The 16,601-nt window shown below is 24.1% G+C and overlaps 2 protein-coding genes across 2 annotated transcripts; one reads left to right on the top strand and one right to left on the bottom strand.

Moving 5' to 3' along the window:
- Positions 1-9,824: 9,824 nt before the first annotated feature.
- On the top strand, positions 9,825-10,007 carry CLUP02_18051 (uncharacterized protein; the record flags this gene model as incomplete). The annotated part of the gene is made up of 1 exon (XM_049296955.1): positions 9,825-10,007. A coding segment is annotated over one exon (183 nt), but the record flags the coding sequence as incomplete, so codon positions are not given.
- Positions 10,008-14,315: 4,308 nt separating this feature from the next.
- CLUP02_18050 (uncharacterized protein) lies at positions 14,316-15,110 on the bottom strand (the record flags this gene model as incomplete). Its single annotated transcript, XM_049296954.1, has 1 exon — positions 14,316-15,110. One exon carries the CDS (start codon positions 15,108-15,110, stop codon positions 14,316-14,318), a length of 795 nt encoding a protein of 264 aa, XP_049138178.1.
- Positions 15,111-16,601: the final 1,491 nt, after the last annotated feature.

Raw genomic sequence — 16,601 nt, 5'->3', positions numbered from 1 at the left:
AAAAGTAAAGCGTATATAAAAATAACGTTAAGCCGAATTATAATTACTATATATAATATTAATCCGACCTTTTTTTAAAAAGACTTAGTCTTTTTTAAGGATATAATTCCTAAGTACTTTTTAATTAGGATTATTAATAATAGGGTTATAAAAGTAGTAAAGTTAGTAAGATCGAACTTCTTAATTACTTTTTTAAAATACTAATTATAAGCTAAGTAAATCTTCTTATTTAGTTAATTATAAACGACCCTTATTTTAAAATATTATAAAACTAACCCTTAGTTTTTTATTTTATACTTCTTTTTAAGTCCCTTAGTTACCTAACTAGCTTTATAAACGTAGTTTTTATAATAAAAAATAAGGATATTATTTATATAAAGAAAAACTAGGACCTTTTTAATAAAATCTTAAAATAAGTACGGGTCCTCGCTTATAAATAAGAGACCTAAACTTTTAAAAATTAATATTAGCTTTTTATATTATAATAGCGGAGCGTTACGGGCGCTATATAGGGCCTACTTAAATTTAATATATATTCCTAGCTTATAAAAGCCGTTTAAAAACTTATAAATAATAAGAAAATTACTTAGCTTTTTAATTATATTTAAAACAGTATTTATAATATTATATTAATAAATTTCTAAATCGAATTAAATAATAATAACTATAACTATTTTAAACGTCTTAATAACTAATATTACTATATAAATCTTTTTTAAAAGTATCGTTCTTAAAAATCCCCCCTAATATAGATTTTTATTTTATAATAATTAAAGTAATTATTATTATCTAATTTATAATTAAATACTTATTTAAGGGGTATCGGCTTAGAAATAACCGACGCTTTATTCATCATTTTTTAAGTATTTATTTCCTTTAGTTTCTAAATTTTTAACTATACTACCTCTATAAATTAACTTTTTAAAAGTTCTAATATTTTATAAATATCCTTTTACTTCCCTAGAAAAGTAATTAATTAATTTACGTAAATTTAGTTAAATTAAACCGTAGTTAATAAAACGTACTTCGTTTTACTAATTATAATATAAACGTAATAATATAATATCTAATACCCCTAAGTCGCTTCGTTAACCGCTTTTTACTAATTAAGTATATATATATTAAAAAAGGAGTCTTAATTTCTTTTTATCCGAATATAAAAAAAGTATTACCTAAGTCGCTCTTATTAACTTCGGTTTTAAATAAATACTTTTAATAATTAGTTTTTTAACTTTTAGCTTTATTTAATATACCCTTTTTTTAACTATATATATTAATTATATTAAAATTATTAACTAAGTCGTTTATTATTTTTATTTTTTTAACGTAAGTTTACTTATCAAAAAGGTTTATTAAAATTTAGTTAAGTAAAAAGATCTTTTTTATAAGAGCTCTAAAAATCTTTATTTTTATTTATATATATATTATATTTTTAATTTTTTTAATAAGAAGATTAACTTTTTTTATAGCCTCGTTTATAATTTTAATTAGCTAAATAAGGTTCGTATTTAATTCCGGATTTTTAAAGTTTAAAGTTAGTTTAGGAATAAGTAATTACTTATTTTGTTTATTTAAAAACGAACTTAGCTTTTTTATAACCTTATTTACTTTTTATAAAGCGAGTATAAGTAATAATAACTACTCTTTATTATTAATTAATACGGCCTCTTTTTTATTTATAATTCTAAGTAATTAGAGCTTAAGTTTAATTATCATAAGCGGTTATTAAATCTTATTTACTACGGCCCTTAACTTAAATAAATAAATTATAATTTTAACATTATTTTTTAAATAAAAAGCTATTTTATTAAACGTTATATTTTAAATAATAAAAACTTTTAAAAACGAGGGGATCTAGATCTTATATAAGTTATAAGCGTTTAGTATATAACTTATAAAATACTTAATATATCCCCTTTACTCTATTTTAAAACGTTTTTTATTAATTCTTTTTTTATAATTCTTTTTAAAAAGGTACGCTTTATAATTATATATATATATTTACTTTTAATAAGGATATAAATTATAAGCGAGCTTTAGTATATTTATTGATTATTATTACTTAAAGTAATAAACGAACTAAACTTTTTTAATTTAAATTAATAATAGCTAGTTAGTACGTTACTTAAAGCTAATATTATATAAATAAGCTACGGCTAATATAGCTTCTATTTAAAGTTCGTTTAGTAAGCTAGTTATTAATATTATACTAATTACTTTATTAATAATTTCTTAGTTAGCTCGTTCCCCTTTTCTATTTAGTTCTTTTATATATAAAAAAGTAGTTCCCCCTAATAGAATAATCTGCCGGGGCCGTACTATATATTACGTATTAAAGAAAACTAAGTATATTACGCTCTATACCTAACTATTAAAAACGTATAGGATATAAGGGACTCTCGCGGTACGATACTTTAGAAAAATTACTAATACTTATAAAAATAATATAAAATACCTCCTTTAATTAGGTTAATACGGTTTTAATTAATAAAGCTATAATTAAGAAAAAGAGGGTAGTATTAACTAGATTAGAAAAGTAGACTTTTTAATTATCTTATATTATTACGTTTAAAAATAAATTATTAAAAAGGCTCTAGTTCGATTTTAAAAAGTATATATATAATTAAAGTAAAAATCCGCGCTACTAAGCTCCTATTTCTAATTAGGGCCCTTTTTTTTATATTTTACTCCGATTAGCTCTCTCGTAAATCCCTAGACTTAATTAGCTTTAAAAAGGACCGCTAGGACTAATCGCCCTACCCCATTCCACTATTAATTAAAATAATAATTAACTAACTTAACTAATTCTTTTTTATTAACTCCTAACTTTCCCCCGCGTAAAGTCCTCTAAGTTCTAGCTATTTAAAAAGCGAGCTATACTTACTCTAACGTATATAAGACCTTTTAGTACTAACTTATATAAATAGCTAGATCTTATATTATATACTCCTTTTTATTAAGAGTTAGAGGGCCCCTTATATGTTCCTTTATATTTATAATATAACCCGTATTAAAGGGATTTTTAGTTTTATAAAATATAATTTCTAAATTAATATTAATATATTAGATCTTAACGTTCGTATTAGCCCGGCTATTTATAGTATTTATATTATTACTTGGCTAAATTCTATATTATTAAAAAGTACTTTATTAATCTTTAGGTATATTTATATTAAGTATAATAACTATAGTATCGAGCTAGCTAAAGAGGGCGCCTAGCTCGAGAGGAGTAAACTTATTAACGGGTATTTTTAGCTTACTAATTACTAACTATATACTAAAAATAGAATAGGTTCTCGTTAAAGTAATAGTTTATATATTAATAAGTTTATTTAGTAAATTTATTTAATAAATTTATTTAGTTCAAATAGAAAGTAGCTTTAGGCAATATTAAAAATAATAAAGATAAAAAGAATCTTTACGAGCTTTAGTACGAAGAGTAGTAAATATTAGCCTATTTAGCTCTTTTTTTAAAAACCTCTACATTATTATTAAAGTTTAGAGCTTTTATAGTTAAAAAAGACCGTTTTTAATTATCACGGCCGATTATTATAGCTAACTATTAGAGCCGACCTTTATTATTAACTTTTCTAACTAGCGCCGTTACGTAAAGGGTAGCTTATTTATCCCAAATTATATAGTAGTTTTCGTATTAAAATTACTATATTACGTTAAGCACGTACTTAAGGTATATTATACGTATTATATAGTTAAAACGTATACTATATTATACAATTTCTTTTAAAAGCGTAATCCTATTAAGGTCGATCTTTTGCGCTTATTAAGTTAGAAAAATAACTACTATATAAAAAAGTAGTTTTTAAGTTTATTCCTAGCTTACGTACTTATATTTAAAAACGAGTTTCGCTATTAATTACGATTATTATACGTTTTACGTTTTATTAGATTTTATAAACGGCTATGCCCTTTTATATACGTACTTATTATTTAAAAAAGTATAATATTACGACCTAATATATATATTACTAAGACTAGGGCCCGCCCCGCAGGCTTATAGTAGCTATAATATATTATATATATAAGAGTATAGGAATATAAAGTAACTCCTATAGAACGGAAGAACTATAAATAAGTTATATATAAATAAGAAGTAGTAATTACGTAATAAGGTAATTATTATAATTACTCTAAATAATCGCTTATTAATATTCACTAAGCGATTACTTAATACATAAAAGTAATTATTAGTAAAAGATATATTTATAAACGGATTTATATATAGTATAGATTTAAGCTAGGCTTAAGGATAGACTTTTTATAACTTCTTTAGTAATTAACTTAGTATTAAATTTTATAATCGTTTTTAGCTATTTTTATTAAGAACCCCTTTTAATAAGACTATAATTAATTATTAAAGCCTTACTTATTTTATAACTTATAAATATAACTTTAAAAAAGCTATTTACGATTACGATATTATTTACTTAATACTCGTAGCCTTAATTTTTATTAATATACTTATTATAACTAACTAGTTATAATACTTTAATTACTCCTATTTAGTAAGTTTACTTTTGAAAAAACTAACTAAATAGTATAAATATATTAACTATTAATAATAATAATACGGCATAGCTTATTAAGATAGTTATATTTATTATTTAGTAATTATATAATATAATACTTAAACTTAAAAATAAAAATAAATAATTTTATACTAAGCTTATAATACCCCGACCCCCTTTAATACTTAGAACTAAGTACCCTAAACTAAAACCTTATAATAAGTCTTTAAATACTTTTTAAAAATTCTTTATTTAAACTAAGGCCTATTTATATTATTATAAAACCTCTTTTATTATTAAAATAAATAAAGTCTATTACGTAGTTTTATTTTTTAAAAAAGATGCCCTTACTTAGTTTAAACTTTTTATAAAAGATTATTTTAAAAACGAACGTAATATTTAAAATAAAAATATTAAAAAGATCTTTAATGATTATAATAAGTTTAAAAAAAGAGTTAAAGAGATTTTTAATAACTTTAATAAAAAATAAATTACCGAACGAAAGCTTATAACTTTTATATAAAAAAGGTTAGTTAATAAATACGTATTTAAGTTTAAATAGATTATTTTTAAGCTTAATTAGGGTAATAAAGTACTTATAATAGCCTTTTATTACGGACTAAAAAAAGAAATTAAAAATATCCTCTCTCGTTAGGACCGACTTAATAAACTTTATAATTATATTAATATAATAATTAAAATTAATAATTAACTTTATAAATAACGCCTCGAATAAAAGAGATAGAATACTTAAAATAACCGATCTAAGCTTAATAATAAACGTAAATATAAACTAATAATTACTACGACCGGGTATTATAATAAACCTATAAATCTTAGTATTATTAAAAAAGAATAACCTCGTTAAAAAAACGATTTTAAATATTATAACTATAATAAGCTAGGATATATAGTTAGAGATTATTAATAACTTAAGCGTATTTAATATTATCCTATTTTAAAAAAACGAGCTAATATTATAAGTAAAGAAGTCCCCTATAAATAACTTTTATAAACGGCTTATTATAATAATAATTATCTTATTTACTAAAATAATAAAAAATAAATAAGATAATACTTAAAATAACTTAAGGATAAGGGATAATCCGGATACGATACTATACTATCCGTTAGGACCTTAGTAATAAAAAAAAAGATATTTACTTATTAACCCTATACTTTTACAGAAAATAATATTAAATATATTACTACGCTCTCTTAAATTTATAAAATATAAAAAGAAAAGCTAAGATAGACCTCGTTATAAGAGATATGCTTTATTTTTTTTTAAAATAAATTAAGTAAAGATACCTAGCTAATATAAAAAAGTAGCTCTTTAAATTTAAAAAAAGAGGACCTAATACTAAAGAAATTATAAATAGCTTCGTTTATATAGTATAATAAAACTATATAAGCTAAAAATAATCTACTAAGTTTAAAAAAGGACTCGATTTAAATAAAATCCTAACTAAGTCTATTTATATAATACGAAAGGTAAACGGTAATAAAAATTTTATTTATAAGGTTAAAGAATAATTTAAAAACCTCGTACATAAAGATAAGATTAAAGTACTTAAAAAACTAACTCTTAACTTCGGAATTATAAATAAAAAAAGAATCGATTTTAAAATTAAAAAAAAATATTAAAATAAGAACTAGTTTTTTTTATTTTAAGAAAATAAAATTATTTTATAATTCGGACGAACCTCGCAATATTACCTAACGACGTACTTAAATAGAGATTAATCATAAAGTACTATTTAGCGTTAATAATATTAACTTTAAAAAAGATAATAATAAACTACGATATAAGTATATTTATTTATTTAAGGATAACTAAACCGTTTAGTTTTATGAAACTAAAAAACGTAAAAAGGTTATAATAACCCCTTATACGAATAAAAATTACTCTCTATTTAACCTTAAAAGCCCCTTTTATAAAGAATTATTTTAAATAGAGTACCTAAATAATAAATACTTTTAATACTTTATATATAAATAAAATAGTCGCTTTTATTTATAAAAATACGATAATAAGCTTATTAAGGATATTTATATGAAAGACTAACTACTTAGCTAGATATTACTAAGCTTTAATAATAATAATAAGGTAATATTCGGCCTAGACCCTAGCTTTTTTATAAAAGCCTTAATAATAAGTATATAAAATAAGAAGATTATAAATATAACTAATACTAAGTTTATTATATTAAAAAAGCTAAGGCTTAAAGAGAATAATAAAAACTATATAAATAAAGCGCTTAGTAAAAAAAGCGTATAATAAAAAACTAAAGAAGCTAATTATAAAAGAACGATAAAAAGCAAAAATAGAAGAAAAGTTCTTATATATGACTAAATAATATAATAACGTATACTTACGAGTTAACCTTAATATTTATAAATAAAAATTAAACGCTATTATTAATAATAGTATATAAAAAACTTATATTTTATTAAGAGTAATAAATAAACTTAATTTATTATAAGTATAAAAGGATAACTTATATTAATTATAAATAATAAAAAGAGAACGAGTTAATTATAATTATAAATATATTAATTAAAAAACCGTATACTTCTTAATATATATTAATAATTAATAAGAATAATTATAGTATAATATTATAAAGATCGGAGATATCGACGTTATTCTAAGAATTTTATAGTTATAAAAGTATAACTTATAAATAAATTAGATTATTAGCTAGGTCCTCTAAGAAAATCTAGTTACTAAATAACTTAAAAAAAAGGGTTTAAATAGATTTTTAAGAACTCCTAAAGAACGAAAATAAATATAATATATAGCTTTTATTAAAATAGTAAAAAGCTCTAAGAAGTTTATAATTAGTACTAACGATTAGGGATTATAATAACTCTAAATTATACTTAAAGAGTACCGGATATATATAAAACTATTTATAAAACCTAAAGAAATAGGATTATTAAAATATAATAACTATAATATAAAAATCGAACTTAAAAAAGGGATATAACCCGGGTTCTACTTAATATACGTAATAAATTAAGAAGAATAAGAGTATTTTAACGAATATATTAATAAAGAACTTAAAAAGGGATATATTTAACTATCGAATTCTCTAGCTAAATTCCCTTTATTCTTTATATTAAAAAAAGGTAAAAGAATAAGACCTATTATTAATTATAAAAAACTTAATAAAATTATAAAAAAGAATTATTACCCCTTATTACTTATTACTAAACTTAGAAATTTACTTTATAGAGCTAATTAATTTATTATTATAAATTTTAAAAAAGTATTTAATTAGATTTAGATTAAAAAAAGAGACGAATAGAAAATAGTATTCCGAACTTATAAAGGACTCTTTAAATACCTTATTATACCTTTTAGACTTATTAATACTTTAATAACTTTTTAAATAATAGTTAATTACGTACTCTAAGAGTACGTTAATATTTTTATTATTATTTATATTAATAATATTCTTATTTTTTCTTCTAATTTTAAAATATATAAAAAGTATATTTATATAATATTTTAAAAGCTCTAAAACGTTAAGCTATATACCGAACTCTCTAAGTATAAGTTCTATATATTAAAAGTAAACTTTTTTAAATATATTATTATATTAAAATAAATCTATATATAAATATTAAAAATAGAAATAGTTAAGGACTAGCTTATATTATAAAACGTTAAAAACGTATGAAAATTCTTAAGATTCGTTAATTTTTATTAATAATTTTTTAAAAACTATGTTAATATAATTAAACTTCTTAATAACTTAATATAAAAAGATACCCTATTTATTTAAAATCCTAAGTATAAAGAAGTATTCATTAAAGTTAAGAACATAATCGTTTTTAAACTAGTTATTATAATCCCAGACCCTTAAAAACCTTTTAAAGTCGAGATTAATATTTTAAACTTTATTATAAAAGCGGTCCTAGGATAATAAAATAAGTAAAAAAAGCTTTATTTATATTATTTCTATTCTAAAATATTCTATAAAATAAAATAAAATTAATAAACTTATAATAAGGAACTAATAATAATTATTAAAGTACTTTAAAAATAGAGATTATAATTATTTAGAACTAAGTACGAAGTTATAGTTTATATAAATTATAAGAACCTCGTAAACTTTATAATAAATAAAAATCTAAATAAATAATAAGTTAAATAGAGCGAATTCCTATTTAAATATAACTTCTGAATTATTTATTAAAAAGGTTTAAAAATAAAAGAAATAGACGCTCTTGATAAAAACCCTAACTATAAAGTCGTAGTTTGTAAAGAAAAATAAGTTATTCTTAAGTAAAAAAAGGATAATAGCTTTATATTAACTATAAAGCTCTTTATAATAGTTAAAAAGATTAATATTAACTTAATTAAAAGAATAACCCCTAAGCTTATTATAACAATTTATAATATACTAATATATAGTTACTAAAGAATTATTGAAACGTAAAAACGGATTTACTAATACTATAATAAATCTACTATATATATTAAAATTATAAAAGTAATTAAAAACTACGCGACCTAAAAAAAAAGAAATTAGCCTATATAAACTTTATAATAAGCTATAATTATTATAATTATTAATAAAGTATAGTAATTAATTATATAGGACTTTATTATTAAATTACTAAAATCTAGAGAACTATTTATTAAAATATAGTACGATAGTATATTAATTATAATTAATCGACTTACTAAGTTCGCATACTTTATTCTTTTATAAAAAATTAAGTATTATAAAAGACTTAGTATACGTATTTATTAAAGTTATATTTTCGAATAATAGTTTACCAAAAGAAATTATTTTTAATAAAAATAAGCTATTTATTTTAAAGTTTTAAAAATCCTTAATTTCGTAACTTAATATAGATTATAAACTATTAATATTATTTTATTTATAAACTAATAGATAAATAAAAAAGATTAATTAAAGTTTTAAAATATACCTTCGTTATTATATAAATTATAATTAAAATAATTAAGTAATACTTTTATTAATAACCTAGTTCATATATAATAATATAGTTAATAAAAATATAAAAGAATCTCCGTTTTATTTTAACTACGGATTTTAATTAATAGCGTATAGAAAAGTATAATAAGGATTATAAGCTATAAAAGCTATAATAAATATAAGTAAACTTAAAAAGATTTATAAATAAGGCTTACTAAACCTCGAGTTTATATAATAATATATAAAGAAAAACGTAAATAAATTAAGGATTAGAGGACTATTTTTAAAAAAGGGGAATAGTACTTATTTTTTTTATTATAATATTAAAACGAAACGACTAAGTAATAAATTAGATTATAAAAAACTTAGACCTTTCGAAATTATTAAAAAAGTCTTACTAATTAATTACGAATTAAGATTATTAAATATAATACGATACTATTCCGTTTTTTATATTTTATTACTCGAACCTATATTAAAAAGTTTATATATAGAGATTTATATTATTATTAAACTAAACTAACTAGAATACGAAGTTAAATAAATTGTTAATTATAAAATTAAGAATAGAATATAAAGATTTTTAATTAAATAAAAGAACTATAGATATAAAAAGAATATATAAGAACCTATTACGAACTTTTAGAACTCTTAAAGATCCTTTTTAAAATATTGAAATTAAAATTAAAACTAAAACTCTTAGTTATTATAATATTTTAGTTCATTATTTTAAAAATATTACTAAATTATACTTCTTATATAATAGCTAACTTATCCTTATTAATAATATTAAGAGGATTAAGAATTACTTTTCTTTTTTTGAATACTATTCTTTTTTTTTAAAAAACGATCTAATCTTAATAAAAACTAATTTATTTTAATTTATATATAATATAAAGCCTTTATCTATTTTTTCAAAAAAAGCTCTTTTACCTCTTTTTTACGTTCTAATTTATTAGCTTTAAATAAAAAACAATTTATTATAAATATAATTAATATAAAAAACACTAATAAAAAAAAGAAACTTATAATTATATATAGTATTAATAGTCGTATTATAAGAACGATTATAATATATATAGTTATAATACTTTAATTTATCCTCTAGTATTTTATATTTTCGCCCTAACGAATAATAAAATAAATAAAATATTTCGATTTTAAATCCTCGCTCCTTAATTTTAAAAATAAGCTTTAATTAATAATATATTAAAAGTTTAGCAGATATTTGAGTATTTTTAAAAGAACTATTTAACGAGCCCTAACTTAAGCTATAACGACTTACTTATAAGTTTATAAAAATAAGACTTTTAAAAAAGAGACTTAATATTACGACTTAATATATATAATTAAAACTAAGGCCCGCCCTATAGGCTTATAGCGGCTATAATATACTATATATATAAGAATACGAGAATATAAAATAACTCTTATAAAACGGAAAAACTATAAATAAGTTACGTATAAATAAGAAATAATAATTATATAATAAGGTAATTACTATAATTACTTTAAATAATTACTTATTAGTATTTACTAAGCGATTACTTAATAAATAAAAGTAATTATTAATAAAGAATATATTTATAAACGGACTTATATATAGTATAAACTTAAGTTAAGCTTAAGGATAGACTTTTTATAGCTTTTTTAATAATTAACTTAATATTAAATCTTACGATCGCTTTTAACTATTTTTACTAAGAACCCCTTTTAATAAAACTATAATTAATTACTAAAGCTTTACTTATTTTATAATTTCTAAATATAGTTTTAAAGAAGCTATTTACGATTATAATACTATTTACTTAGTACTTATAGCCTTAACTTTTATTAATATACTTACTACGACTAGTTAGCCGTAATATATAAGACCCTAAATATTATATTATAAGTCTTTATAACTTGTAAAAAAACGAAGATTTTATTTAAATACTCGTTTTTAATTAATATTAACTACTTACTTTGTTTATAAGTTAATAAATAATTAAAGAGGTCTTATAAAATCCTATAATAAAGTCGGGTTATTTTTTATTTTAAAGTATATTATAAAATAACCTATTTTATATAAATAGTTATATAATATTAGTATTTTAAATAGCTTAGTTTTTTAATCCTTACTCCCCGAGCGGCTAAGACGAGCTTTTTAAATACTATTAATACGAAATATCTAGATTTAAAATACTAAAGCTAGGCTATATTTAATTAATTATTCTTTAATTAGTATAAAAAACGTAAGTACTCAGTATTACGTATTAAAATTATATTAACGAGCGAAGACTAATTTCTAAATAAAAAATAAGATAAATAGGGCTTATATTCTAAAAAAACTAAATTAACCTTCTTTTTAAACTACTTAATAATAACGTTCTTAAATTCGCTATTAAACCAAAGGGTATAATTAAAACCCGAGTACTAAATACTAATTTTTTAGAAAAGTGCTTTTAATATAATATTTATATAAAACCTTTTAATAAAACTAATATTATAAAAAGTAAAATACTCTATTTTAAACCCCTTTAGTCTTATAAAAATATTATATATAATCCTTATTCTTTTTATAATAATAAAATAAGAGGCCGTTTTAAAATTTATATTTTCTAAGCTATTATTTTATTAAATAAAATCCGGCTCTAAAAGCGATTAGTTATTAATAAAATAAATAGTACTATAGTTATTTATGATTATATTTTTAAAAAAAAGTATAAGTTAATAAAAGGGATAAAAGAAATAATAAAATTACTATTCCTATTCCCCTCCGTACTTAGCTTAGGGAGTAAACTAATATTAATAATTATAATTATAATATTTAAAAAATAAGTTCTCTTAGAGTTCTTTTTATTACTTAGCTTACTAATTTTAGTCGTTTTTCTAAAGTAACCTTAGTTAATATTACTCTATTTAAAAAGGGGTTTTATATAAATCTAGCCTTTTTAAATAAGGTTAATATAAAAGTTAGTATACTTTTCCTAATTTAAATAGGAAATTATTTTCTAAGCTTCGTTACTACTTAGCTAAATATATTTTAACTTCGTTTTACTTATTAAAATAAGCTCTACTTTTATATAATTTATTAACTTTTAATAATAAGTTCTTTTATAAAAGTAATTAGTAAACGAGTTAAGAGTCGCTTCGTTCTATTTAAAAAAATCTAAGTAACTTATTAATATTATAAATATTATAAAAGTTCGTTTATAATTCTTATTATATACTACCTCTTTATATAAAAAGTTATTAAAAATCTTAGTATAATACTTTATATTAAAGATCGCTTCCCTTTTTTATTCTAATTTAATAATCTTAATAAGCTCTTAATTAAACTAATTTAAAATAAAATAATATATAATTATATAAAAGAAGGTTTTTAAAACGAGGGTTTTCTAAACTTTAAATAGCTTAAGCTACGTTACTTAATAATAGGCTAAAGAAAAGTTTTTAATCTAAATTAATAAACTAATACTAAAGTTCGCCCAATTTATAACTATATTAAATTCCTTTCTTATAATTATAAGTAAACTAATATTACTTAGTACGTACTTTTACTTAAGAACCCGGATTATAATATAAAAAGAGTAGTTTAAAAATTTAATAAGCTCTTTTTTTATATTTTCTAAATTCTTTTAAATAATTATAAAAAAGATCTAGCGATTTATTAATTTATATAATCTCTCTTTTTATAAATAAAAAATCGTTTTAAATACGGTTTACTAAATAAAAGAAGCGTATTCTTTAATAAAACGTACCTAATTTATTATTATAACTTTTAGTTTTATTAAAATAATTAGTTATTTAATTTAATCGTTTTTACTTAAAGGTTCGATTATAACCTCGCTTCTTAACTAGTTAGTTTATCATTAAATAAACTCCTTAAATCTTCGTTAGTATTTAGTTAAAGCCGTTTTATATAATTAATTTTAAATAGTATTTTATATTTTAATATACTCCTTAATTAAAAAAATAAACTTAGTAAAAAATAACGGATTTAATAAGGAAATAAAGTTATTTAAGTTTAGTAAGTCTTAGATATTTTTTAACTAGGATTTAATTTATAAAATAAAGTATTATTTAGGCTAGTCTCGCTAATAATCAAGCTTTTGCCTAAGAGTATTAATAATCTTTTTAAAAAATATTAATTTATTTAAAAATAAAATTAACGGACGTAATAGGGGTTAAATAATATTATGAAAAAGATATAATAAACCATAGTTCTTAAAAAATAACTTTTTAATAAAAGTATAGGGGTTTAAGTTAGAGCTAAGCTTATAATTATTATAAAGTTATTATAAAGGTATTAATATATATAAAAAGAATAATTATTTATTAAAAATAAGAAATAAGTATAAAGCTCGTTTTAATATAAAGGGTATAAGTAAAGTAAGCTTTAGTAATTATATAACCGAGGTTACGTAACGTGTAGTAAGGCTATGGATAGTTAAAGTTATTACGATATAGGCCCACGGCTAGTTAACCTGAGTGATGTATTAATGGCTCCACTAATCCGCACTAATTCCAGCTGGAATGGCATTAAACGCTGCTAGTTTCACCCGGTCGGCCAAGTCATTGTCCCCAAAGAGTTGGTAAAGGTATGACAATGAGAACATAAGCTCGACGGAGCAACAAAGCTCAGAGCCCCGTTGAGGAGAGAGGCCACCGATGTACTCATCGCTACTGACTGATCCGGCGGGAGTTCCATGATATTTGAAGGTCTTGCGCACAGCATCTCTGGATAAGTTCGCCAGCTCAGGAGATGGGTGCATTCGATATAGATGAGCTGGATAACGGAGTCCTGTGTATGTGATGTCAATATCAGCGTGCGTCTCCATCTTAGCGACTAACCTTGCGCAACATTGACACCGTGCTTGAAATTGAGAGACTTATATCTGACAGATGGCTCTTGTGGAAAGTCTTTCCCGAAGAAGATGGTCCAATCTCTTTCCATTATTCGAGATCCTTGCCACATCATCTCCATGACCTCCCAAATGATTCTGCGATCTTGAGTATCATGTGTTTGGTCGTAGAGCCATTGAAGAGTTAGTGCTAGCTCATGGGCGCGGGCAACACCAAAGAGCTGTAAGTCGAAAACATCGTCCTTCTGTGGGATATACCCCGCATAGTTATCCTTGAGCATGGCGTGCACTAGTCTAACAAAACGGAAGATCGCGTTCATGATGGTCTGCCGTTTTGAGGAGTCCGCAATGGCATGATTCATGAGGCCTTGCAGCAAAAGACAGCGCGCCCAGATACCACGAGTATGGGGCGTTGCCTCTGGTCCAAGCCAGCCATCCCTAGCTTGGTGAGATAACGTGTAATCAAGAAAATAATCCGCCTGTTTCTTGATTTCGATGTACAAATCCGGATCTGATGCCTCGTCGAGCGTGTATGCCAAGGGGACAATGTAGTTATACCAGTACGGAGCTGCCTCGTCCAAGGGGGTGTACTCCCATGTACCCCCAAGCCAAGTGCTTTCTTTGACGAAACGATGGAAGTAGAACAAGTTGCCTCCAAGACCTTTTGCACTAAGTCGGAGCTGATCTTGGAACCACCCATTGGCCTTAATAGCGCCGAGAGGATATGAGTCAAATTCAAGAGAGGTGAGTGCTGATATAGATGTGTAGACGTGAGACATAGTGACGGAGAAGAGTTTCTTTAGTTGAGTCTGTCGGACCTGTTGCTTTTGGAATGACCCAAGTCACAATGTATCGCCAATAACAAAGGTTATTACCAGATGCTAGGTTGGGAGAGGCTGGCGGACACTCAAAATAAATCATCTTAAATAAACATACGTTATTGATAGCTCGATCTGGGCTAGGCTGGTACAAGCTGGGTACATGTGACGAATCATCGTTAGCCTGCTGCATGGTCGGCAAGGCCTCCGGAGCTGCAGAGGGTGGTGGCACGGGTGATCCTCAAGGATCTGAGGATGGGCTGAGACCATACGACAAAGTCCAGTAATTGAGGTTATTTTGCTGCAGTGTCTAGTGGAAAGTATATCAATAGGCTCAGCTTGATTGGAAAAACAAGAAAATACCTTTTGGGACTGCCAGTCTAGTAGTTTTCCTCAGCTCCCCGGCACTGACAATACATAAATGATGGGAAAAGTGCGATTAGGAGAGCAGGCTTGCAGGTAATTACTTAAGCAGGTATTTTTTGCGCTCATTAGGAGTTTGAGCAACCTTATCAAGTGAAAGATAGCCTATATAGGCTTGGCGAAAAGCCCTCGCTTAAGCCACCTGTATTCGTGGATAGAAACATATTTCAACCAAATAGCTTTAGAAACTCTGCCACTGCTCGCGATAGCCCACCACATTTACTGTTTCCGTCAATATTACGCTCTCCTCGCCTTTTTGTCGGTCATCATCCATTGGAGGCCCGATATTTGAGACCCAACATCTAACAGGCCGTGTCAAAAATAGGGTGCAGGCCCAGAGATAACGGAGCTCGGGAGATGCCAGGTTGAAGTAATTCATTTTTACGCTCAAGTTCGAAGAAGCTTAAGAGTGAAAACCCACCGGGCTGCTGGTTTCCGCTACAGGAACGTGATAAAGCCCTCCAGATGACTGATCACAATCTGGTTCATGGCCCCTGCAGATTTAAAATAGGGTCTTTGAACCAACATGATTATTATCGCACACCGAACTCCTGAGCATTGTATCAATACCTTGGCCATTCAGGTGGCTGAGACCATCAAGCATAATGTGTGATCAAAAAGTCATGTTTTTGAATGAGAGGGAGAATACCTAGTTATCAAGTCACCACACGGGCAGATATTCTGAGCACTCATAATGTGAGGCTTATGTGTTCGTTGTCCAGCATTAGGTGGTCTCCTCTTAGCGCCCGCACTCTTCAACCCCATATTGTATGGATGTACGGATAGCACGATCCGGGGTACCATACCCAGTTGGCCAGACACTAACGGATATGGCAGGTCTGCCGACGGGGCGACGCCCCCACCCATAACCCAGTGTAACTTGTTTGGACGTAGTTGAGCTTCGGTGGGAACAGACTTGACACGAGCAGGCGGGCCAGCGGGGTTACATCTCAACTCCACCCTCGGACACAGGATCTCGACCGACTCGTACATACGATTGGACCTCCTATAACAGCTGATGATCGGTTC

The sequence above is a fragment of the Colletotrichum lupini genome, chromosome 10 (assembly GCF_023278565.1).
Source record: "Colletotrichum lupini chromosome 10, complete sequence".
NCBI lineage: Eukaryota > Fungi > Ascomycota > Sordariomycetes > Glomerellales > Glomerellaceae > Colletotrichum > Colletotrichum lupini.
The sequence above is the reverse complement of the archived record's forward strand: the minus strand, read 5'-3'. Positions and strand labels throughout refer to the sequence as shown.